The sequence below is a fragment of the Antechinus flavipes genome, chromosome 5 (assembly GCF_016432865.1).
Source record: "Antechinus flavipes isolate AdamAnt ecotype Samford, QLD, Australia chromosome 5, AdamAnt_v2, whole genome shotgun sequence".
NCBI lineage: Eukaryota > Metazoa > Chordata > Mammalia > Dasyuromorphia > Dasyuridae > Antechinus > Antechinus flavipes.
The window spans coordinates 128,772,629-128,799,955 of NC_067402.1; the positions used below are offsets into that span (position 1 = coordinate 128,772,629).

The following is a 27,327-nucleotide window of genomic DNA, read 5'->3' on the forward strand; positions in this document are numbered from 1 at the left end:
AGAAAATATCTTGTACACCTGAAAGCACTAACTTTGCAAATGTGAGTAGTTATCAAAAATATATCAAACATAAGTATAAAAGGATGTTTCAAAATCAAAATTGGGGATTACCTAGGTCTCTGATTTTCTAATGTATAATTGAACATTGATTGTGCTATTAGTTGTTTTCATTCACAATAGAGGTAAATGTTTTTCAGCCAGAAAAATAAAAGTTCATTTAAAATTTTTTTCTAAAGTTCTGAGAAGTACCTTTTCTACTATTGAGCTTGGGATTAATCACAAGCATTTCAGTTTATGAAAAGTGTCTCATACTGCCAATTTTATTTGGAACATCTTATAATTTCCCTTCTGCATCTGAGTAAAACTAATAAGAAATATAAATGATTTTTAAAATTGTAACTGGGATTAATATGCCATTGCCTACCCAGAAGCTTTTTTTATTTCACAATTTATATCTGAAGTTATCATTACTCTATTTCTAGCCAGTATAGATCCTTGGACCATTAAGACATCCCTGTGGCCTACCTTGAGAAGAAAATTGGAATATAAATTCAGATTGTAATCTTGTGAAGCAAAATCAGTTGTGAAATTCTCAACTGATTCAGACTGAGAAGCCTTTTAACTTCCTGTGTGAATAGGACCTGCAGTGTCATACAGCCAAGGAAGAACAGTGTTTATTCAACTGAAGGGACATTCATACTGGAAAAATAAAAAGCAAGTGCTATAGCAAAACAATCAGCTATTTAGTGAATCTAATGCCTCCCTTGATCCTCTATTTCTAAATAGTGTAGCTGTTCTGTGGAAGCAAATTTCTCAGAGTGGTAGTATTCCGATTATCTAATTCTATGCTCTCATTCCCAAATCCAATCTTTACATGACGAAAGTAAATGGAAAGAAATTAGAATGCCAAATGCATGTTGGGCTTCAATTTATCCCTGCTGTGTTTGACTCAGATACTAAGTGATTTGGTTAATCCTAGTTTAGCGTCTGTGCTGTGCTTTGAATGGTGGTACTGACATGGCAGTCTTAAAATCTTGTAAGCCAGCTCTCTAGTGTATCTCTGTTGCTCAACAGAAGATATAATGTAATTAATACAGCCAAAGCAAATTTAGAGGGTGGGAGTTATTAAAGTTCAAGTACATTTGTTGAATAATTTATTTAGTGTTTTTACCTATTATCTCTTATAGCATAATAGATAGAAAGCTGGTCTTGATGTTGGGAAGACTTGGCTTTGTGTCCTGCTTCTGTGTCTATGTGACCCTGAAAACTTACTTAGCCTCTTTATTGCTATATGATGACTCCTAGAGAGCACTTCTTAATTTGGAGTTTGTGAACTTGATTTTTAAAAATATTTTGCTATTTCCCTCATATTTAGTTTCCTTTGTAAACATAGGGATTTTTATTTTATAATTTAGAAACACTATTCTGGGAAGGGGTCCATAGACTTCATAGTAGATAACCAAATGAGTTCATGATCACAAAAAGTGTAAAGAACTGTTCTAAGAGACTAAATTGAAGGAAATAGGCTGAGATGCATTGCTAGAAGGAATATCTTCATTGGGGACTTGCCAGTGTCATTGACATCACATGTCCATCTTCTATCTCTAGATGCATTTCAGAATTCCTCACAGTAACTTGGTGTAAGGAGTGCAGATGTGACTCCTACTTGATGGGTAATTTCAACGATCAGAGAAGCCAAATGTCTAATCATTTGTCATGTAACAAGTGACAGACCTGGCACTTGAACCAAAAGTTCTTTGACTTAAACTTCAGTGATCTTTTTACTATTGCACTTAAGTAGCTGCTTAGAATTTTCTCTGGTGAAAATGACTGGTTCCTATATATCTTATGTTTGTTTATATATGTGTATGCATTGCTTTAAGAAAAGTCATAATGTAACATAAAATAAAAACATAACTAGCAAACAGTTTATGAAGGACATGCAAACCAACAGGCCTGTTAAAAGTTACAGGTCTATCTATTGGTACTTTATCTGCCTCTACTATGATTAAAAATGAATGAATGAAGCAAGAAAGCATTTATATTTCAGCTTAAATATATGTATATGTACATAAATGCATAAATATATTTGTGTGTATATATGTATGGGTGTGTGTATATATATGTATATGTAAATATACATATATATATAAATAATATTCTCCTTGCTTTGTCTTTGTTCAACATTTTGTACCCTTCCTTACCATATATATATATATATATATATATATATATACACATATATATATATAATATTCTCCTTGCTTTATCTTTGTTCAACATTTTGTACCTTTCCTTACCATCAATTCTTTCAGTGGCATGTGAGCACAAATCAATTCCAGTTCAGGATATGATAATGCATTATACATTTGACATTTAACTCAGTTTTGCATTTTAGTCAATATTTATGTAGTTTGTAATTGTGAGCCATAGTATTTCAAATTTTTCTTTTAATCCTTGGCCTCTTTTAATTTACATATTACTTCAATACCTCAAAACATCTTGAGTTTTTTGCTCTCCATTTTCATTCTCTTTCCTCATTGGCATCTCAACAAATATATTTGGTGGGGAGAGGGAGGAGGAATACCAATATATAGCATGTGATTCTTGACCAATAATGGGATACAGTGTTAAGGACCATGCCTGGGTGAAGGGACAGGTTAATTCTCCAAGAACCTCCTCAGCTGTGGATCGTAACACTTGAAGGAGTTGCAAAGCAGACTTTGCTGATACAGGTGTTCCTTGTGGACTGGGAATGAAATAAATTGGAAGCAAGAGGGAAGAGGAAGGAGATCAGACAATGCAACTCCTCTCAGTGGAGAGATTAGAGAACAGCAACTGCCTCTCAGTTTCCTTGTATCATTATCATCATCTGCTCACATGAAGAGATCCATTCTACAGGTCTGAGTTAGACCTCCAGCAGCCACTGGCAGGTGGCTCCCATATCACAACAATACAGTATGAACAGTGTTCCTGGAACCAAATCAGCTATAAATTTGGAAATCTTTAGATAGGTGAAAGGCTATTGAGATTCATTTCTTTAGTGATTAACTCTGAATGTGTGTGTATTTGAGAGTGAAATTTTTGCTTTCTCAATAGAATGGAGTAGGATTTGTCTTAAGCTAATACTAAACTGTATGTACCAGTAAATTTCTCCCACACAGATGCAAGACATAGGGATTTGCATCTATACAAAATTTGCATCTAAAAATGGAAGAAAATAAAGAGATGAAGATGTCTAGAACTTGCACTAGCAACACTAAAGTAGTTAAAAGATGAGCTTCTAAATAATTCATATATCATCTCATGTCCAGTTGCCACAAATAAATATCCAATATAATTGGGCCATTTGTACATCTATAATTCTTACTGCAGAGGAGATCATAAGATTGTGAGAGTTCTAGGCTTCATTAAGGTAAAGTCGATTAGATGTCCACAGTAAATCTGGAACCAATATATTGAGCCCCCAGGAGTTAGGGGACAACAAGTTGGCTAAGAAGGGGGAAATTAGGCCAGGTCAAAAAAGGAACAGTACAGAGCTTCCAAGCTGAGAAGCAATGGAATAGTCCATGAGTGGCTGCTTTACTTTAAGCTTGGGTGAGAAAGAAAGATCCCATCTGAACACAAAATAAATTAAAAAGCAAACTTTAAAAATCCCTTTATAATTTAAAGTGGGCATGATTCTAAGAAGGCTGAGATGGTAGGTTTGTTTGCTGCATTATATTTATATGATATCACATAAACAAAAAAACACTGAAGAGTCATAGATTACTCCTCCAATCCTGCCTAGTCTTTCCATGAATATGTGACTTTGCTCGTCAAATTAATGTTTAAATTACTTTTTTTAAAACCACTGTTAAAAGATATATCCTGAGAAAAGGAGTTAGTATTAACATCTTTTTTTTTATGCATACGACAGACAGCTCTCAGACTACAAATAAGACAAATTGTGATAGTATCTCCATAATGGTATGGAAAGGGGCATTAGAAATAGAAATATGAGCACTGATTTTCTAGAAATGTTCTTTTCTCCCCCACATAAATAACTCCTCTAGAACCATTCTTTTGAGATATTTGTAAAGCTTTTTGCAAACCTTAAAGTGCTATCTGAATACAACCTATTATTCTTATCATTTGAGATATATGCAATAGATCCATTATACTATTTTGGGGATGATCTTGATTCTATTTTATGCTCTGCTTTTGTGAAGTAGGACTTTTACTGGGAATCTGAGGATATTCAAGTACATAAACAGATGTCTCCATTCTAGGGAATTGCTGATCCAGGATAGTGGGGGAGGAAATGGAAGGATCCTGAACTTCCTGCATAGGATTCCAGTGAGAGCTGTAATGTGCCACCTACACAGAGAAAATGCTATCATCTGGGCTTGTGCCACCAATGCTTTCAGACTTTGCACTATACTTTCTATTATAAAGTGGGTGGCAGAACTTGAAGAATTAAAAAAAAAATACATTCTTGCTTGTAACACTAAAAAAAGCTCTCTATTCAGGGTCCCCAGTCCCCCGCCCCCTCCAAAAATGTATGGCCATTAATGCTTCTGAGGAAAAGATTCAAAGGAAAAGCTAAATATTTTCCAATACTGTAAACCCTCTGATAATGGTAGTTAGTTATCACCTAGCGTATAAAGGATCCTATAAAACATGAGCCCTTAACGTGGGTTCTTTGACTTCCTTTTAAAAATTTGATAAAATTGTTTCAGTGTAATTGTGTCTTTTTAATTTAAAAATGTCATTGTAATCGGTGTTTAAAAGCTTTATCAGACTGTCAAAGGAGGTCCATGACACACAAAAGATTAAAAATCTGTTCTTTAAGAAAACTCAGAAGATTTGTGTTTGAGTACTGGCTTTGGTACTCATTAGGTTTGTGATCCTGGGCAAGTCATTTAGGCCTCCTGAACATCAACTTTCTAATTTCCAAAGATATGAAGGAATTGGACTACTAAAATTTTTCCAATTCTGAAATACTACTATTCTCCATATACTACTATCATGACATTTTTCTGTTTTACATTGTGCTCCACGAACTGTCAATAATATTTTTTTCTTTGTCTAGCAGTCACTTACCAACTCACACCCAAATATAGCCCCTCTCCAAAAAGAAATTTCCAAAAAAGAACTAAGCAAAACTACTTAGTAGAATTAATTTATTGCCACAAATAGTACATATCATTTTCTGTATTTATATTTTACCTTTGGCCAAAAGAAACAAAAGATCAATGTGACCCTTGTTCATCATATTTGCCATGACTTATCTTCATTTACAATATTGTCATTATTGTGTTTATTGTATTCTGTTCCACCTTACTCAAACCTAATTTACATGCAAGCCAAGACATTATGGGTTGATGTTATTGGTTCTCTTCAAGAATGAAGGATGGCCAACAGCAATAACCACTGTTATCTTTCACTCTGTATCACTTCAAAAACACCTTCTCATGTTTCTGTATTCAATATTCTGAATATTCATTGTTCCGAACAGCATAATATCGTTACATTCATATTCCATAATCCATTTATCCCCTTCACATATAGTGTTTCTAGCATTTTGCTATTACAAATACTTCAGTGAATATATTTTGTACCTGAAATATTTTTGTACATAAATATATTTTGTACGTGAGTATTAATCCAGTAGTGAGATTGCTGGTTCAAAGAATATAGATAAGTTAATGACATCTTATTAATTCAGGTTTTTTTTTAACCAAAATTGTGTGTGTGTGTGTTTATTTTCCCCCCTTTTCCTTCTGTTTAATGTTGTTTTATTTTATATGGATTATTTTCATATGAACTTCTTTCACCATTACTTAGTGATAAAGGGAAATTAGACTTAGTTGCAACCCTTCATTTAGTTATCTTCCGGGTTATGAATTGCTTGATTTAATGCTGAGAGAAAACAGGGCCCTGAGGAAATGAATAGGTAAGAAAGTGGAAAGGTGGGGAAAAGCCTGAATCCCAGGGGCATGGAGTTGGGATGGGGTGGGACGGCAAAGGAGGAAGGGGAGAGAGAAGGAAGATTAACCTGTACCTGTATCTTTCCTACCCCTTCAGCAATATCTTTCCAGTACATCTAAATTTAAATTAAAGACAAATGCATCTCTAAGTGAAGAAAGAACAGGAAAAGAACAACATGCAGTTAATTTTGGAAATAGCAGATGTGTAAGAATTGTTTATTGGGGAAAATATAAGTAAAGAGCAACTAATTAGCTCTGTGACATAGAGAAAGTCCATTTTTGTTCCCTGGGCCTTAGTTTCTTCTGTAAAATGAATTTTTCCTTAGGTGATTTAAAATTTTTTTCCCTACCTTTTAGCATTCCATTATTGTGTGTTCTAATCCTATCAGTGTGACTGATAGAATAGTCAAATGTAAACTATCAATTAATAAAAATAATTGGGTCGAAACAAAACGCTCAAACTGCCATGTCTTCCACTCATAAAAAGGTCTTATTCTCCCCTGTTTTCCCACACATAATACTCTGCCTTCATTTTTTATGGCTCCGATAAGAGGACTACAGATATAGTCACTCCAAGAATTGGTCATTCAGCCAGTTTGGATAAAATATTCATCCTCTTCAATGTCCTTTAATACAGAGAGTATTTTTTTCTTTGTGTGACCCTGTCTGTGCAGGGCCAAGAGCTCCTTTATAGCATCTACAAATTCTATTCTGTGATGTACAGTGTGACATAAGGTGTGGATTCTTTCAAGAAGGGGGAAGGAAGTGGTGGTGATAAAATCCCTGGCAGGCTTGAATAAAAATGGCACTGAAATCATTGACTTTTCTTTTCTCCTCATTGTTTTGATACCGAGTGAGTCATCTTCAGCTGGTAGATGGAGAACACTTTAAACTCTTGTTTATTTTTCCAGCTGCTCAGCAATTCTTGTCATTGGTGAATTATTCCTTGGTAATGATGGTTGGATTCTGTAAGGAAAATTACCAAGAGTAAACCCACTCTTACTTTTTTAAGTCATATTTCCTGAGATAGCTAAGATAGCTAAGCCAACCATGGCTTTAGATTTTCATCAGGATTAATGACAACTTCTACCCACAAAGATTATCTGCTATATTATCCCCAAATGGATTAGATACCATCTTGACATTCATGGTTTTTCATTTCAATGTGGAAAAACTTATGTCATCATTGTTCCCACTTCCCTATAATTTTCAATTCATTTTCTTATGTCACGAATAGACAGGGCTTTCCAGAATTATCCCCTGATGAACTCTGTTTAGCCCTGGAAGACTGACATATTCTCAGAAAAGACACTTTTCATTCCTTTGAGATTCTGTTGTGCTACGCTTAAGATATCTCATCTAAGTTGAGAAGTTTATCAGAGGTTGAAAAAACCCCACAAATAGACAAGTATAGTTTTTAATACTAGAAGGGTCACCTACCTTAATTGATACCAAAAAAAAATTGTAATTTTACTTTGAAATACAATTTTTCATCTTATGTCTATTTGTTTTGTGGGTTAAACAAATGCACTGCATCTATTGATTTATCTGGGTTCTTCATTATTATTAAATTCTGGTCCCTTTCATAAAATAAGAAATGCTTCTATTTTTCTAAGAGGTAACTTCTATAAGAAACTTGGCTTGAGATTTCATCAATAGTAGTAATCTAAGAGTGTCCACCCTCAGTGATATCAAATCATTTGCCCCAGACTATCTTTTTCAAATAGGCGAATATTGGAAAGATAAGGGTCAGCATTATTGGAAGAAGTACTCCCATCAGTCAGATAGCTCATCTTTTGGAGTATTGTTCAAATTATTTTTGCATTTTAAAATCAAATCCAGGTCCATTCCCTTCTGAATAATTATTAAATTGTAGAGTTTACCTAAATGCTGAGGATTTGTTCCTTCACCACTTCTTAGGATCCTAGATATAGAACAAAAAGGAACCTTTGAGGGTATCAAGGTCAACCCCCTCATTTTTAGGTCTGAGGAAATTTAGCATCTAAAAATGTTATGTAATTTGCCAAGGAAGACACAGCTAGTGTCTGAGGCAGAAATTTTAAATCAAGTCTTCCCGTTTCCATCCTAATATTATATTGTGCCACCTAGTTGCCTCCATAGTAATTTTTATTGATTTGTTTTAATAAAAAATAATTCTCTGTGGGAAGTTTTGTGGGAGGGTTCATGTTATGTTTCATTTACATACTAATTGGTATATCTCAGAGAGTTGTGTGCCCCTAAGCCAATTTTCTATGCCCCAGTTTTCTCATTTGTAAAATGAAAGTTTATTGTCAATGACCTTAAAAGCCCTAGATATGGAAAGGAAGGAAGGAAGAAGGGAAGGAGGAAAAAAAGGAAGGATTGAAGGAGGAAAGAAGGAAACAGGAGAGAAAAGAGAAAAAAAAGAAATCATCGTTTTGTGGACACTGAATTTTTCTTTTCTTTTTTTTTTTTTAACTTTTTATTGATAGAATCCATGCTAGGGTAATTTTTTACAGCATTATCAGTTGCATTCACTTCTGTTGCGATTTTTCCCCTGCCTCCTTCCACCCTCTCCCCCAGATGGCAAGCAGTCCTTTACATGTTGAATAGGTTACAGTATATCCTGGATACAATATACGTGTGCAGAACCAAACAGTTTTCTTGTTACGCAGGGAGAATTGAATTCAGAGGGTATAAATAATCCGGGATGAAAAATAGAAATACAAGCAGTTTATATTCATTTCCCAGTATTCTTTCTTTGGGTGTAGCTGCTTCTGTCCATCTTTGATCAATTGAAACTGAATTAGCTCTCTTTATTGAAGAGATCCACTTCCATCAGAATACATCCTCAAACAGTATCATTGTTGAGGTATATAATGATCTCCTGGTTCTGCTCATTTCACTTAGCATCAGTTCATGTAAGTCTCCCCAGTCCTCTCTGTATTCATTCCACTGGTCATTCCTTACAGAACAATAATATTCCATAACATTCATATACCACAATTTACTCAACCATTCTCCAATTGATGGGTATCCATTCATTTTCCAGCTTCTAGCCACTACAAACAGGGCTGCCACAAACATTTTGGCACATACAGGTCCCTTTCCCTTCTTGACACTGAATTTTTCAAGACTGGTACTGCCACAGGGGTGCCTCCAGGCCCACACTCCAATCTTTTCTAGCTTGGGACTACCTGTAACATATTAGGCTCATAAAGCTCAAGAACTCATGCTACTTTCATTCCATAAGAAAGCATCAGAGTAGAACTTTAGTGGAAAATTTAAGAGAATTAACTACTTCAAAACATTGGTTTGGGACTAGCACAGTGAAAACCTTTGAGGAAATTTGTTATTTTAGCTAGAAGAAATGGGAAAGTTTCTTATTCTTTTTTTTCTTCTCAAAGAAAATCAGGATGTTCATCCAATAATGTATAAGAACAACTAGTCTTTTAATTGCCTAGAATATAATTTGAATTTTTGTAATAATGGTTTCTAATGCATATTAGGTCTTGTGTGTGTGTCATATTAGATCTTGTATGTGTGTGTGTATGTGTGTGTGTGTGTGTGTGTATTTGCTTTTTCTTATATTTGTTTCAATGATATGCCTCATTGTGTCAAGGGAATGACTCTGGGTTCACAATGACATGTTAGAAGAAGATAAATCTTTGAAGATTCTACCAAAGGGAAAAGACTTCACACATGGGCCAGTATAGCAATCATCCACTGATTAGTCTGATGTTTTGGAGAGACAGTTTGCCACAAGGTTGACCATCATGCTAGGGTTTGGAGATACAGTAATTGGCAAAGGCATATACTTAAAGTATGGGGAGGTGGTCGTAGTCTTTATCAATGGAGTTATTATCTCCATAAATGAATCACAGATCCTTGTTACATGTATAGTATTGGTACAGTACCATATGTAATTTTTAATAAGTGTTTAGGTCATTAAAAGTTAATTTGAGTCTCCTTCCTATGTATCCAACACTATATTTGTCTCTTTGGAGATTTGGAAAAGAATTAGGAGGCTCTGCTCTTGTCTCTAAGGAGTTTATGGTGTGGCAGAAGAGACCAAATAAATATGTACTTTGTACAATCTAATTATTAGCTTTGCTACTCATGTGCCTGCTCTCCTTTCTTTTTCAGCTCCTTGAGGTCAAGGACTGTCTTTTTTGTATGCATATTCCCTGCACTTAGCTTAGGGCCTGACACATAATGGGCATTTAATAAATATTTCCTGATTATTAGCTATTTACATCTGTATAAACTCATTTTTCAGTGTTAGTGTCTAGTATATTCCTTTAAACATGCTAAGTAATGCATAAATGTAAATATTGAAAGATATTAAAGCAGAGAAATGGTTGAATTGAAGATAATAAAGTTATGAAAGTGCCTGGGTCAATACTGATTTAATCTGGAAGAGTTTCATGAAGGAGGTATACACGTACCATATATACTTCTGTGGACTTCAGAGCTAATTTTCAGGGAAATGATATATTTCCAGAGCAACTTCTTATTGTAAACTGTGCTTGGATGTTCTTTATAGTGCATTGTTTTTAGATTATAGGCTTTTATGAGAGTAAGAGTCTGTCTTTATACAAATATATAACACACCAAGAATAACCCCATCCTTTACTAAGAAAACTTTGTATCTTAGAGAATTTACATATTCATTGCTAAGAACTATTCATTCAAATGGAATACCATGTAATCACTTATCACATTTGAAGTAATATGGTAACATTTGTGGTTTTTTGAGCAGATACTAGTTAGCACAGTGTTTGTATTTAGGTGACATTCAATAAATGCTGAATTGAATTTGTTGAATAACAATAAAATACCTAATAGGAATTAATTTACTTTGCTTATAGAAGTGTTATGTAATGTAACTAACTGGACAAGCACCAACATTTTAATGGTTGAGGTATGATGCTGGAATAAAAAGGAACTTTTCTGAAAGCAAGTTCACTGAGCCAGCCAGTGCCAAAAAGCAATCATTTCTTTTACTTGGGACATTTAAAAGTCATATAATAAAAATAAATACTAAATTAAACATTGAAGAATAGAAACAAAGAAAAGGTTTAGGATGGTCTTCATCACAAAACAGAGAGGAGCTACCACCTCCAAAATTAGAACCATCAATTGACATTTCTACATTAAAGCAGCTCGTCATCCTCCCACACCTTGGTCTGAAATTTCAAAAGAAAAGTAGGAAAGAGCAAAGAAGGAAAATCACTAGGGATATTGCCATGGAGTCTTGAATACAGTGTTCTTCAGTGTGAGAAAAGGAAATTCATGATGGTATTTTGAGATACTGTTCCTATGAATGGAGCTTTTGCTAGAACTTTTGGGCTAGTTGTTATTGCATGCATCAATGCAGGTCCAGGATTAAGGCATCTTATAGGGAGAGTGAGTTTATTTTCCACTCATGATATCAGGGAAGTGTTGGTCCCCCAAGAAACTAAATTTTTAGCTTAGATGGTTCTAAGTTTGGAAGATTCCAAAGGAGAGTTCCTGAAAAGGGACAGCAGGAAGAAGTATCCAGCAGAAGATGATACTGGATTCTAGATAACTTATTGAACAGAGAAAGATTAGGCCAGAAAAAGGAGAGGCATTCCCCCTCACTTCCCAGATTACATTCAACAGAAGGAATACATTTTCCCTTTATCAATGTAATGTTAAATCATTCTGTGTCTTTTCTAGTGATGTATTACAGTGCCTAACCAACATATGTAACTCTTTGAACTGTGAATATCAGAAAAATTAAGGCCTTTATGCATGGTGAAGAAGACTGATTCATATTATTCCAAAGGATAATTAAAGAATATAAATTTTATTCAAAGTTCTTATATATAATTTTAAAATGTATATTAGAATATATTACATAATATGACAAGCATACATTAGTCATATGCTTTTCTCAGCCAGCATTTATTGAACACCTACAGAAAACTTTACAAGTATTACTGAGAATGTAGAATAAATAAAAACTTAAAGACTTACAGAAATAAAACACAGACCACAATTAAAAAAAAACCTTTCAGACCAGTATGTAAGTGAATATAAATTAATATCTGAGTTGACTATAAATATAAAGGACTGATTAGATGGGGTTGGTCAGGGAAGGCTTTTTGGAAAATATGCTTTTTTTTAGTTTATTTTTTAATACACATTGTTTTATAAATTATGTTGGGAGAGAAAAGGGAAAAACCATGGGAGAGATTAAAAAAAAAAAACAAGAAAAAGAAGTGAATATAGCATGCCTTGATTTCAATCTCCACATAGTTCTTTTCCTTGATGCAGATGGCAAGTCCAAAGTCTGTTGGGGCTGCTTTGGATCACTGAACTATTGAGAAGAATTGATACTTTCATAGTTGATCATCGCACATTCTTGCTGTTATTATGTACAATATATTCCTGGTTCCACTTGTTTCACTCAATGTCAGTTCCAAGCTTTTCTATAATCAACTTGTTCATCATTTTTTATATAACAATAATATTCCATTACCTTGATGTACCATTCCCCAGTTCAGCCATTCCCCAGCTGATGGGTATTTACTCCTGGAAAAGTTAGTTTAAATGGAGTTTTAAAGGAAGAAAGGCAAGTGTAGTGAGAGAGGGAATGTCAAAGGATAAGAAAGATGATACCTTAGTCCACATAAGTAATAGCTTGATTGGCTTAATTGGAATGGGGTGGTTTATAATAATTTTTCTAAGTTTTGGTACATATAATAATTAAGGTTTAAAATTAATTTGTTTTAATAAGATTGAAATGCCACCTACTAGGGACATATGTTTATGTGCTATTTTATTAAAAAGATGAAAAGTCAGGCTATCCTGGTAATAATAGTCTAGATGTTATTTGATTTAGAAATTTAGTAATATTCACTGTTTACTATAGACTTCAGTTGTTTCCTAAGAGACACATGAAAACAAACCCTTCCAACTTGAAAGAATAGTGTTTGGAGATTTGTTGATTTATTTTGCAATGTTGGTGTCTATGTAGGCACCTATTCAAATCAAAGACAGTGTCTTTAACTGGAGAATATAAGAAAAGCAAGAAAGTTCAGTTGGATGGAATGTTTATGGCACATAACTAATGGTAATAGCTGTAGGAAAAAGTTAGCCTTGTTTTTCTTATCATTTTGTAACTTCTTTGAGAAAATCATTTGCATGTCTAATTAAATCTTATGGTAATTATATTTTTCAATTCAAAAAAGCACAGAGCTAAAAGAGATGTAATGGGAGGGCTTACAACTTTTACAAATAATCTTATTCCATCAGACTTGGGAGGTTATATTTGAAATAGAAAGGATTGTATTAAATTGGCTTCCTCTGCAAGTAAATAACTGGATTCTCTAAAAATTGAATCATCAGTTAAATTTGGTTATTTTTAATAGTGAGAATGTTGAGGACTGCTAGTAGTCTATCTGATAGTTTGCCTTTCACTGTTAAAGTAAAATTATTCTGTGGAAGGAACATAAGTCACTTTATTTCTGACCAAATTAGATAGGGTAAAATGGCCACTTGTCAGTCCCCAGTCATCATTGCTGCTTTATCAGGAAGATATTTTAATAGAGTGATCCTCCTTATAGAGCTGATCTAGGATTTGCACAGAGTGCTATCTAGGCAGCAAAGTGGTACAGTGGATAGAGCATTAGGCCTGACATGAGGGAGACCTGTGTTCAAATTGACCTCTGTTAATTATTAACTATGTGATTTTGGTCAAGTTCCTTCACTTTTCTTTGCCTTGGTTTCCTTAACTGCCAAATAACAGTATTAATAATACCTACCTCTCAGATTGTGAGGATCAAATGAAGCAAATGTTTATAAAATTCTAAATGCAGTGCCTGGCATATCATAAGCACTATATAAATGCTAACTGTTGTTATATTTATTGTTATGAACAAATTGGAACGTATGGGAAATGAAATTGGATAGCACAGCATTCTCAAGAATTTCTTTCTTCATACTTTAGACTTTTCAGTTATAGCCCAGAACAATTTATTAAATATTTCAAAATAATTAAAAAATTGATTTTAAATCACAGTCACCCTAACTAGACCTTTCTATTCTTTGAGCGATATGGGAGTAGAGTTCCCTTCTTCCTTGATCCTTGTATTAAGAAAGTATATGACTCCATTTCATTCCATTTTATCAGTTTATGTTCTTATATTCAAAGGAATCATTTAAATAAAAAATTATTAATTTTAGGAGGATTAATAACACCAATGTTTTTGGTTCTTATTTCTTAAGAAGACAGCCTTCCAAAAATGTCTTCACTCTTCCATTCTTTTCACCCCACCCTTCATTCTATTTTACACACTCTGTCACATTTATCAGAATGTAGAGGTCTAATCATGTCATCCTACTGTTCAAAAATCTTCAGTTCACTCCCCATCACAGGCTGAATGAGTTCATATTCCTTTTTGTGTGTGTATGTGGGTATATGAGGCAATTGGGTTTAAGTGACTTGATTAGGGTCACACAGCTAGGAAGTGTTAAGTGTCTGAGGCCAGATTTGAACTCAGGTCCTCCTAACTTCAGGGCCAGTGCTCCATCCACTGTGCCACTTAGCTACCCCAAAGTTCATATTCTTAACTTGACATTCAGAACTCTTTACAATCTAACTGTCACCTAGTTCTCCAATTTTGCCTTAAAGTACCTCTCCCATTCTCAAAATACCTACAACTTCCTACTTTCATACTAACCAAATGCAACTATTTCCTGTTACTCAAGAATTCTTATGACCTTTGCTCATATCATTTCTTAGGACTGGAAGGCAGTTCTGTGTCCCTGTTTTCATTTATTGACAACCATTCTTTAAGGCTTGGCTCAAATGATATCTTTTTTTTTATTAAACCCTCTTTGATCTCATCCTAACTGATTTCATAATTCACTATTTTTCTCTTAGAAACAGCTATTCTAACTGTTATTGAATTACTTATGCTCCATCCCTGACTCATACTGGCTGTGACATGCTGGCCATATCAATTAACTTGTCATTGCTCTAGGCATTGCTTTAAGACTACAAATGGCAGGAAAAATATGTGAATCTGCAGTAGTAGTAGGAGCTTCTTGATTCTAAGAGTTTCCTATACAAATGAAAATGGAGGCTCAGTTCCTATACCAATTAATTTTGTATCTCTTCTTTTTATCATATCATCAATCCCTTGAGCATAGGGATTCTATTCGATTTATTTTTACATCGTTCCTTGACCCAACATATTGCACAGAGTAGGCATTCATTTATTTAATGAATGAATATGCAGTGAAATCAAAGCTTCGTTCAAGAAACACTTGAAAAATAAAGATTCACATATTTAAAACTAGAAGCTGGAGTAAATTCTGTAATGCTTCTTCTGATAAACTAAGAAAACTCAGGAATAGAAATTATGTTCTCAGATAAAGCAACATTAAAAAGTAAACAGAGTAAAATAAACAGTAAAAGAGATAAACATGAAAACTACAGTATATGTAGAAGTACCATGGATAATGAAGATCAATATTTTTTATATATGTGCCTGATGTCAAAATCAAAATATTTAATGGAGAAGTTGATCAACTTACTAAGGAAAATTAGTAATGAAACCAAAAATCATAGAGGATCTCAGTGTAACCTTTTTAGACCTGAAGTAAGAGGCAAAGAGTAGGAAGAAAATTTAGTGATAAATAATGACAAATTTTAGAATTTTAGAAAAATAGAATTTTAAAAAATTAGATATGATGGATTTCTGGAAATTATTGAATGGGAACAGAAGAGGAGCACACAGAATTCTCAACTCTCCAAGTGACACCCTTGACAGAGATTCACCATGTTCCCAAACATGGGAATACATATAAAAAGGCAGAATTATTAAATTCATCCTTTACTGACTGTAGTATAATAAAAATTATAATGAATAAGGGACCCTTGAAGATAGGATTAAATCATTTGGAAATTACTTAATCCAAAAAATTTAGTAAAGAAAAATCATAGAAACAATAGATAAAACAATAAAAAATGACAACTGTGTAAACTTTTGACATGCAGTGAAGTTATTAGGCAAAGACATATCTAAATCCTTTCATTATTTATAGAGAAAGAGAGAGGGAATGAAAACAAATCAATGAATTGGGCATACAACCAAAAAAAACTTAGACAAACAGCAAATCAAAAACACCAAATTACAAATTCTGAAAACCAAAGAAGAGTTGCTAAAATTGAAAGAAAAAAATGATTTGATAAATTTTGATACAATTTTTCTTCTCTCTTTTAAAATTCATACTGTTTAAATAATTGCTAAGGAAACAAACACAGACAGATCCTTTCCTTAGTTTAGTGAATTGTTTCTAAAATCATATGCCAACTCATTGCTAGTGGTGCAAGTATTTTAAATCTTCATTTTACAGGGCTGTGAAAAAAGTATTTTTTATAAAATTCAAAGCTTTATTTAAATATGACTGAATAATTGGTCCTTAGAGCAAATCTGGGGGATACAAACAACAAAAAAGACCATTCAGTGGATTTGGAGATAGAAGTTGCTGTTCAATTGTTTCGTAATTCCATTTGGTTTTTTCATGGCAAAGATAATGGAGTAATTTGCCATATCCTTTTCTAGCTGATTTTACAGGTGAGGAAACTGAGGCAGACAGAGTTAAGTGATTTGTTCAAGGTCACATAGCTTCTCAGAGGATCTCATTTCAAATCCTGTCCCTTTTACTTAATATCTGTGTGATCTTGGACAAAGTATTTAACCTCTCTAGGCCCCAGTTTCCTCATCTGTAATATGTGAGGATTAGACCATGATCTGTTCTAACTCCAAGACTATGATTCTGTGTAACATAACAACAAACATTTATGCAGTGCTTGTAAGGTTTTGCAAAATCTTTTTTCATTATTGTCTCATCAAATGAGAATACTAAACCTCAGATTAACTGACATTTCAAAATCATTCAGTGAGTTATTATGGCTTTTAGTCTCCTTTTCAGAGATAATATACCATTTGTTGAATATGATACAAGCACTCAATGTAGATACCTAATAGGATGAATGGTTCACATTTCTGAGTGAAAATTGGATAATTAATCTCGGTAAAAGTTCCACTTTTTATTACCAGTGTATGAGTCTACTTCTTGATCTAGACTTTGTTTATTTCTCTTATACAAATTATTACTTGCTGACTATTATTGCCTAGGGAGGAACAGGGAGTGACTTCGGGGGAGAGTGGAGCTTCCCACAGATAGAAGGGAGAATACCTTTTTTTGGACATACTTTCCACTGCACCGCCCTTTGGGTGAGGGCCTGCACATCAAAGAGGCTGTGGCCAAGCAGGTTAGCATTGGCACTCCCTTTTATTTCTAACATCCCAGCTTTGAATTCTAAAGCATACAAAGAATGTTTTGAAATATGTATGTGGGAGGAAAAGATAAGTGCCCCCCCCCTTTGGCAGTAGTAAAAATTAATGAAAAATACAAAGAAAATCCAGGAATTTTTAAATTCCCATCAAGATTTTATTTAAAATTGGTAAGCCCATGCATTGAGCCCTTCTCTCTTGAATGATGTTAATCTGTCTTCTTCTCATTGCCTCCCACTTTCTCCAACTCTTGCTCATCCTTTTCTTCCCTCCTAGGGAATCTTCATTCCTTTTGTTATTGTTGCTTTTAATCATTGAATTGACAAGATTTAATCAAATAGATACACTTCGAGGTGTATGTGTATCCACATGAATAGTACATGTATCCTATGATAAGTTAAGATAGAAACAAAATGTTATTGAAGTTTATAGGAAAGAAAGATCACTCTTTCTTGGGGCTGGCATCATAGGCACTTATCAGAGACTTCTCTTGAAGTGAAATGACATTGAACTTGAATCCTTTAGGACAAGTAGGCTTTCAACGGAAATACAGAGGAAAGGCTTTCTAAACTTAGAGAATGGGGTAGCTAGATGGTGCAGTAGATAGAGCACTAGCCCAGGAGTCAGGAGAACCATCAATACAGCCTTAGATACTTAATACACTCTCAGCAAGTCGCAGTCCTAATTGCCTGCAAAACAAAACAAAATCAAACTATCAAAAAATAAGCTTAGAGAATGGCTTAAACAAAGACAGGTAGGTGGCAAAGTAAGGGATATATTAGGATGTACTGTGATTGACTTGGTGTCAGGAGATTTGGGGGATTGGTATTGGCCAAAATCTCACTGTCTTTATTCATTACCACTCTGATTAATTTGACAGGCTAAGCAGTATGGTGGCTTTGGACTTTTTGGATTGTGTTCAATTTGACTTCAGAAATTTACTGGCTGTGTTATGTTGTAAAAGTTATTTAATCTCTGCGAGACTCAGTATCCTCATCTAAATAATGTTGTATGGGACAGCTATGATCTCACTCAAATTAATACTACTCTCAAGGTAGAAAAGCAAAAAAAAAAAAAGAATTTATTGTTTTGGGGCACTAGCAAAAACCCAGAAGAGTCCAGGCCATTCAGGAATGCCAGTCTGGCCAGGACAGATTCTCTCCAAGGGAGAGAAGCATGGGAAATCCCAAAAGGTGTTTTTTTCCCTCCCTACTTCCTTCCTTTCTTCCTTCCTTCCTCCCTTCCTTTTGCCCTTCCTTCCTTCCTTCCTTCCTTCCTTCGTCCCTCCCTCCTTTCCTCCTTTCCTCCCTTTCTCCCTTCCTTTCTCCATTTTCCTTTGTCTCACAGTATTTCTGTAAGCCTCAGGTTCATGCCCTTAGAAGGCTTTTAGTCATGTTATATTAAGCCTACTTAAAAATAATAATAGATTAACTCCAATTAGCTAACTGAGAGATAGTGCCAGCAACTTAATGATTAATCTCAAAAACCTCAGAATCTGCTAAAATGTTTTAGCAGTTCTCTAACTTTAACTATTTCTGCAGACTCAAGTTGGTCAGTTCAAGATCTACAGAAATGTCAGGTTTCTTTTTTTTTTTTCTTTTTGATTTAGCAGTTAAAACCTTTTTTTCTATCTCAGAACTAATCCTTCCTCTCTCTAGCTAAAAGCTATTTGCATAAATCCAATTATGCACAAAACAAGTGCTTTTAAATCCCAAATAGCCAGATATTTTCCTTCGTAATTCAGCTGACTGAGAGAAACATAGAATTTTGGTACTTCATCCCAGTTCTTCCTAAAGGGCTATCTTCTGGGATACTAGATAGGTTTTTAGAGCCAGCTAACTTAGATTGTTCCTTTTCCATGGTTCACAGAATCTTTTCCTCTTTGATGGAGGACTCACCTGATCGAACCAAAGGGAAATTGGAGTACTCTTTTGGACTCTGTCCACTTCGTTTCCCAAAATTAAAGGAAAATAGGAGTACTCTTACAGTCTCTGACCACTTAGAATCTCTCCCCCCTCATCAGTTTCTTGCAATGTACACAACTTACCTGATTGATTCTAAACTTTTCTCAGCTGGCTTATCTCTTGAGTCAGATTAATCCTCTATTTTTTCTAGTCATTTTTGTTTTCTCTGAGCATCTCTCTTTGGGAATTTATCCAATCAGAACAGGAATTCCCAAGTCAAGTCTAAGGACCACCGGAGAACTCTCCAGAGAGTGCCTGTCCAAGGATTTGGTATAGGAGAGACACCTCACAAATAGGAAATATCCTGGATAAGCTCTCAAAATTGTGTGGAACACTTATAACCTCCACCCAAATTAAAATCTGAGACTTCCAAGGTAGAAAAACAAACAAACAAACAAACAAACAAAAAGGATTTATTACTATCTAGAGAGAAAAGGCAATTTCCAATAGACAAGGTGTCATCAGTAAAGGAGTAACAAGCACAAATTGCAAAACACATAGATCCTAAGGCAAAAGCCCTCCTCCGCTTTTCCTGGTCCTTCTTCCCATTGGCTGAAGTCCAGACTCCCATTCTGACCTGAAAATCTATCCTAAAATCAAAGAATATTAGTCAATAACACAATCTTTACCATATTAAGTACTTAAATCTAATGAAAAAGTAGAAGGGGATCAGGAGAGGAATATAAGTTTATCTAAAATAATCAAACACCTGCAGCCTTTAGCTGTAATTCAACTTGTTATTGCAAAGTCTCAAGTCACAATTAAGGCATAGGTTGAGGTCATATTCTTATGAAAGATCCTTCACTCAGTTCATCCATTCAATGTGAACAGTGGTAGCATCTATCTCATAGGGTTGTTGCAAGGATCAAATGAAATAATATTTGTAAAATGCTTTTGTGAAACTTAAAGCACTACATAAATGGAAGTTATTGTTGTTGCTGTCATTTTAATACTTGCTTCTATCTTTAACAGTTAGCTCTATTTTCCTACCTTTTACTTGCCATAAGTCAGATGTTATTTAGGGAAATCACAAAGGTTTAGTTTTTAACATGTTTTGTTAGCTGAAGAGTTGAGGGGAAAAAACCTCTGCATTTATCTGATAAAATTAGGTCAAACCAATGTCAACAAAGGTGAAGTTACAAAGAAAATCAAATGCAGCATCCAAGGGCATGAAGAAACCAAATGATTCCCCCACTTCTCCCCCCCCCTTTTAATTTGTAGCTCTAATAGCTGGTCTCAATGAAGGGACTTCAAAAAATTATTTTCAACTCACTAATAATTTCTGAAATATTATACTCATCATTTTTGATTTATAGATTATCTACACAGGGACATAATCATTGTTTAAAATGCTATCATTTTATCAAGGTAACTTTTTCTTTCATTTCACAAAATAAATTAACATCAATTTTATTTTCATGTATTTTAAAGAAGTTTCATATATAAATGAAATTATGTGTTAATATATATTTTTGAATTTTTGCCTGAAGGGAGAATTACATAATAAAAAATTGACTGGATATAGGAGATTGTTTTAATTATATTGCTTTAATAACAATAATTGCTTTTCTAACCTGTTCAAATAGTTTTATTAAACAAAAGCAATTTAAAAACCAAAGGTTAGAACTCTGCCTCTCTGTATTTCATATGAGTGAATAATTTCTAGGTATGTGAAGCAATAATAGGTCTTTAGAATACCATTAATTGTGATGAAAATCCCCTCTTTTAATGGATAGAGACAGTTTGAGAATCATATAAGTTTGTTTTTAAGAACCTATTTTTATAATCATTAATAAAAACTTCATAATGACTTGTTTTTCTTAATGGTTAGTTCATCCTTAGCCCACTTCTGAATCAAGAAGTTATCTGTGATTTCATTTTTCTACTTCCTTAGGGAATATCTTCTTTGTGTTCAAAATGATTACTTCTCAACATTAATAACCCATTTAGTTTGAGACAAATGAACTCAAAAATATCAAACTGGATTTATTTTTGATTATTTATTATGTGCCAGGCACTGTGCTAAGTCCTAGAGAAAGAATGAAGCAAACAAAACAATCTCTACCTTTAAGGATCTTAAATTTTCATAGAGAAAAACAACAGGTAAAGGGAAACTGACAATAAAGAGAAGAAGTGTGGAGAGTTGAGTATTAAATGAGCAGAAGGGTATCTAGGATCATTTCTGAAGTTGTGGTCTGGAAAAGTGAGTCACCAATGAGTGAATCACCAATAAATGAGTCTCAGGAGAAATATTTCTCCAAAGTGATAATGATCCAGGTATAAAAGAATGAAAAGTGTTCAGAGACTGAGTTGAGACAATGAAATTAATGTCCCTATTAAAAATATCTTATATTATCAGGCAGAAGTCCTTTAGAAAAGTTAAAAACTGAAATTGTTGAAAACACCTTATTTTAGATTGAAGTATGCAATTCATCCAAGTTAGGTGGTTTGCGTAACATTTCAAAGTTTTAGATATTTATTTGAGCCAGAATGATCTCAGAATCTTTTGACTAATGACTTGAAAAAGAAAAAAAAAAGATTTATGTAAAAACTTCTTCACTGTAATAAATTCCTTGTTCATGTTTTATAAAGAAATCTAGTTTAAAACACCAAGAGAGTATAGAGAGATGAGAGAAGATAGCCTCAGCCAGAATCTTAGAAGACTTAGTTGACAGGAAGAGGAGGATCCCAAGGGGAACACTGAGAAAGAGTGGTCAGACAGGTAAGAATAGAACTAAGAAAAGGACAATGTTATGTAAGCCAGAGGAGGAAAGTGCATCCAATAGGGATAGGGGTGACTGGGTTGAAAGTTAAAGAGTAATCAAATAAAAGGAAGACTTAAGAAAAAAGATCTAGTAATTAAAAGATTATTCATAATCTAGTAGAAAGCAATTTCATTTGAGTGATAGTATTAAAAATCAGTGTGCAAGGGAATAAGAAATGGGAGATGATAAAAGAATTTATTAAAAATTATTGGACTCATTATGTGCCAGATTTTGCAAAATATTGGGAATACAAATAGGAGCAAGTAAGCTAGCCCTCTCCCTCAGAGAGCTTATATTTTAATAGTGGAAGGACAATACATCAAGAGGGTTGTTGAAAGGAGAAGGACACTTATGTGGGAGGCATAATGAAACTATAGGAATATGATGAAGGCCTGGCTTCTAGCAAAACCAGAAAGCTTTATCAGACAGTAATAGTTAAAATATTATTTCTTTCACTCCCACTCTCATCATAGCAAGGGAAAGCCAAGGATGAAACCAGAATTTCCTTTGGGATGGAAATGAAAGCAAAGAGAAGAGATAACCTAGCTAAAATCTTGGCTTTCAAAGGGAGAAGAGATGTAGGATGATTGCTTAAAGTAACAGTAATATCAAATAAAAGCATTTAAAAGAAGGGGGAGAACTGGGTGCTTTTGGAAATCAACAAAGAAAGGAGCCAGTGAGTGAGGAGGGATTCTAGGTGAGAAAAATAATGATGGAAAAAAGATAAAGTGAAAGATTGGAGACCAAGAGTACAGTGAAGGGAATACCCTTGATAAAAAGAAAGTCCTAGCCTCTTCATCAGAATTTTTGAATCCATTTTTTTTCCCGATACAAGTATAGCATTTTCTCTACTATACTGCACTATCTTGTTGTTTAGAAATTTTTCATTCATGATCCCATTTGGATTTTCTTGGCAAAGAAATTTTTCATTTCCTTCTGCTCATTTTTGGAAAGGAAAACTGAGGCAAACAGGTCTGATTAGTTTCCCAGGTAGTACGTGCCCAAGACCAAATTTGAAATCAGGAAGAAAGGTCTTCTGTTTTCCATTATAAATTGATATTGACAAGTGATATTGGCAGTATAATATTGGGAACATCATTATAGTTGATGCTTTTCATACTCTTTCAATAATATGTATATAGGCATTAGATTATTTCAAAGAAGTATAAAAAGAGAGCAATAATAATTATTTCAACTAATTAATAATTACTTAGTGTGAATAAAATCATTAATTATTCAATGGAATGTATGTGAGCTCATAAGTTGTGATACAGTGTATGTGTGTGTCTGTTTTTTACATGGAGTAACATTTTTTAATCTATGAATTCATCAATTGTTAAATACTACACTTTTCTAATGTTGTGAACTCTGAAACAAAATAACCCGCTTTACTTATGTTATTATGGCACATTAGAAAATATGATTAATTGTCAGTAGACATTTATGGTACTGGACTAAAGTTAGATTATTTAACATTGCTTCTGTTTGTGACTCAGATTGCTCCATCCTTTAAAAGTCAGCAGAATTTGCTATAGCAAAATTTTTCTATATAGTTAATAATAGCTTATAAAAAGGGTATTAAATTTTTCCTTTGTTATATGGAATGTGAAAGTGGGTAATTATTGTCTTTCTGACCTGGATTTAAAAAAATGAAAATTTAATTTGTTCAATACTAATGCTAATAAAAATGCCTAATATATTTTCATAACACTTATTATCTAACTTTTTGAATAGCAAAAAAACTTGGGATTCTTGTTTGATTCTGAGTTGGAGTAGTTTTTCTATTAGCGATGACAACATAACAATTTCATTTTTATATACAGAATTGAATTTACTTCTATATTTAGATCCTATGAGTGTGAATAATGAATCCCATGAAATAATTTTGTTTTTTGAATTCAAGATGCATATTTCCATTGGGATGGAATCAATTACCCTATTTTATAATTATAACTTCAAATAGTCCTTTGTAGGATTAATAATTCACTCTAATTGATATCTATATTGATATCTATGTTGATATCTATATTGATATCTTTATGTATCTATTCAAGAATTACTTGGACCAAGAAAATCTTGATTATATTTAATTATATTTCTACCATTCTCAGCTAATTTCTTGTTTCAGTCCTGTGCCACTCTTTGTGACTATTTTTTGGTCTGTTTGTTTATTTTTGTGGCAGAGATGCTGGAATGGTTTGCCATTTCTTTCTCCAGCTCATTTTATAGATAAGAAAACCAGGCAAACAAGGTTAAGTTACTTTCCCAGGTCACACAGCTAGTAAGTAAGCTAAGGCCAGATTTGAACTTAGAAAAATGAGTCTTCCTGACTCCAGTTCTGATACCACCACTTAGCTGCTAATGTCTAATTTACATGTGATGCAGTGACTGTTCTGGATTAACTAGAGAAGATTGCATTTGGTGATTGAGTGGGCATGAAATGGGCTTTGACACTGATGGCTTGTCATCTTTCAGGTCAAATGGAGTGTGTTCTTTCCTTTAATTTAGAGAACTTTATCTCAGAATCAACATTCTTGGAAATATTGAACTAGTGAATATGAATAATGTGCTCTCCCATTGTAAACTATATTTTTTTTTAAAAAAGAACTTTCTTCCTTAATAAAAAAATGAAAATGCTTGCAATTTCAGTCTGGATTTATTTCCAGCCATTGGTGTACACAATTTATTTTGAGCTTCAAAGTATTATCAAATAATTTTATATCTCTGTGTAATAAGTATGCACCTCATTTTGCTTTGCTCTTAATGTGTTTTTTTTTATTTCCTATTAATTTCAAAGAAATAATTGCTTTAAAAAGTCCTTTACAAAGCTCAATATTTTAAATTGATATTTTTGATTAATTAAAAAAGAAGCAGCTATTTTTGCCTTTCTTTGTGCCTTCCCCACTTCTAAACAGTGCCTGGCCTATAATTAAACATTTAGTAAATGCTTACCCTAATTGATACTCCTAATTGAATTAGAATGTCCACTTCAAAGAGTACTATAAGACTATAAAAAGTCAAGGCAGAAATAAGCCATTTCTATACAACTTAATGATTTTTTTTTCCTTTAAGCAAGTAAAACTCAAGGACAGAATAAGTAAGATGGTACTTCCAGATCCTAAGCACCTCACATTTCTCTTAGTTTCCCTCTGGGGTAATCTGGAACTAATGATCTTAAGGGTTGCTAAGGGATCCTCTGAATTTGTATTTTTGAGTTGCCATATTTTCCAGAAACATTGAACCCAGAACATGCAGGAGACCCAGGAGCATCAAAGACAAAACTCACTGACATTACTCACAACATTCATTTGGAATAGTATTTGAAGATGGGAGAGAAAAGCCACCTGTCATCTGTTTGTTAATAATGTTTAACAGAAAACAAGCAATTTATTAAATTGATCCTATTTTTCTTTCAGGCACGAAGGAAGGAGGTGTTTATTCAGGAACGATATGGAAGGTTTAATCTAAATGACCCATTCCTGGCTCTGCAGAGGGACTATGAAGCAGGTGTTGGAGATGCAGAGAAGCCAGTTTGTACCAACCCCCTGTCCATTTTGGATGCTGTCATGGCTCATTGCAGGAAAATGCAGGCAAGAATGTCCACACAGCTGGCTGCTGCTGAAAACAGACAAAAGAAGGTACTTTAACTGCTAAGTTACTTTTCAAAAAATTTTCATTTTCATTCCCCCCTTACTTCTTAGTCTCAAATATTCATTTCCAAATGCTAGTTCTCTTGTGTTCATGCAGCTGAGTGTCTTTCCAGGTCTACTCTAGTAAACCCAAAGTGGTAGAGATAATAGACTCCAAATGTTACCACTCCTGAAAGGTAACAGATGGCAGTATTGTGTGTCTAGGCATTGAGAATAAGTGTCGATTAAATGAAAGTGAACTCTCTCATACCATCATTTATATAGTTCAGATGTAACATTAATATCAGGATAGAGAAACCTTTGAGTGATATGCTTTGTTTTCAGAGATTTCTCTCTACTCTAACATATGTTAGAAACTAGTTTCATATCATCATATTTTGATTTATTTTCATAAATGTCATCTACTGACAAAATCCATAATTTTCAATGTTTCTAGAGAATTTCTCAATTTATTTTTAAATTAACACTTACAAAAATGCAATTATAAACCATATTAATATTGGAATAGAGGAAACTTTGATTTAAAAACTACAATATACAAAGCTTTCATGTAGATATGGAAGAATTGATCCTTATGTTCTGAAATAGTGCTGCTATTCTGCCATTTGAATGCAACTTCCTGCCTTGGTTGTATTTATTCATGTAGAAAGGAATATATAATAGACCAGAGTCAATTCTGCTTTGTGCCCAAATACTCCAATAATACTAAAATATGATGCAGCTGCTAATAGTTTTTCTTGTTAACTGACAAATGCTGGCAGCCAAAGCCTCAAAGTTTCTTTAGTATTATTCATTAGGATCACTTTTAGGTCCCTCCTGGTCTATTCCCTGAGGTAACTAAAACTGAAAGCAAGCAGTATGTATTTTTAGATGAATGGTAAGAGTGAAATAGAAATCCTGGAGACATTTTTGCAAATTCAAATTTCATGAAATGCCTTTTTATACAGAAATTATATAACTGCTGAAGTAGTTATATTTTGAGTTGCAGTTCTATTTCTTACTACTTTCTCTGCCTTGCCTTTCTGATTTAAATAACTTAGCTTCACAGTAACTAGATAGGCCCCTGGACTCACTACCCCCTTCTATCCTAGTTTTCAATATTAGATCCTTCCCACCCCCACTCCCCACCCATTTGCTACTTCTATTCCTGTCCTTGCTGTATTATGGGACAAATCCAAGAAACATGCTTTTACATCGTGTTATGTGGCTGACTGAATGATTACTCATATGAATTACAATATATGAATGAATGAATAAAAAGCAATTATTAAGTACCTACAATATACCAAACACTATGCTGGGTACTGTGGATGGCATATAAATACAAAAAATGAAGCAAACTCTTCTATTATAACATATATATTTTTAATAAGAGAAGAGAATACATATAAGGGAAGGATAATAGAAAAAGGAGTACCAATCTAATGAATGGTAAGTAAAGACTTAAAGTAGTCAGATGTCTTTCTCTTTTCAGAAGCAGTGGTGGTATTTATTCTATTACCATTCAAAGCAAAAAGTGAAAAAAGGAACATTTTTGGAAGTTATGTGTGAATAGCAGGGAAGATGACAGGTTGTTTAGGTTGGATGAGTGGAATGTGAAGATTGGTCTTAGATAAGCTGCATAAAGTGGGTAGGATGAGTTCATATTCTTTCAGGATATT

At 33.8% G+C, this 27,327-nt stretch overlaps 1 protein-coding gene across 1 annotated transcript in view; it reads left to right on the top strand.

Moving 5' to 3' along the window:
- Positions 1-27,327, top strand: part of CTTNBP2 (cortactin binding protein 2) — a 184,619-nt gene that overhangs the window by 50,449 nt on the left and 106,843 nt on the right. The window contains exon 3 of the mRNA XM_051962300.1: positions 25,433-25,654. Coding sequence (XP_051818260.1) covers positions 25,433-25,654 — 222 coding nt within the window. The remainder of the gene's footprint in view (positions 1-25,432; positions 25,655-27,327) is intronic.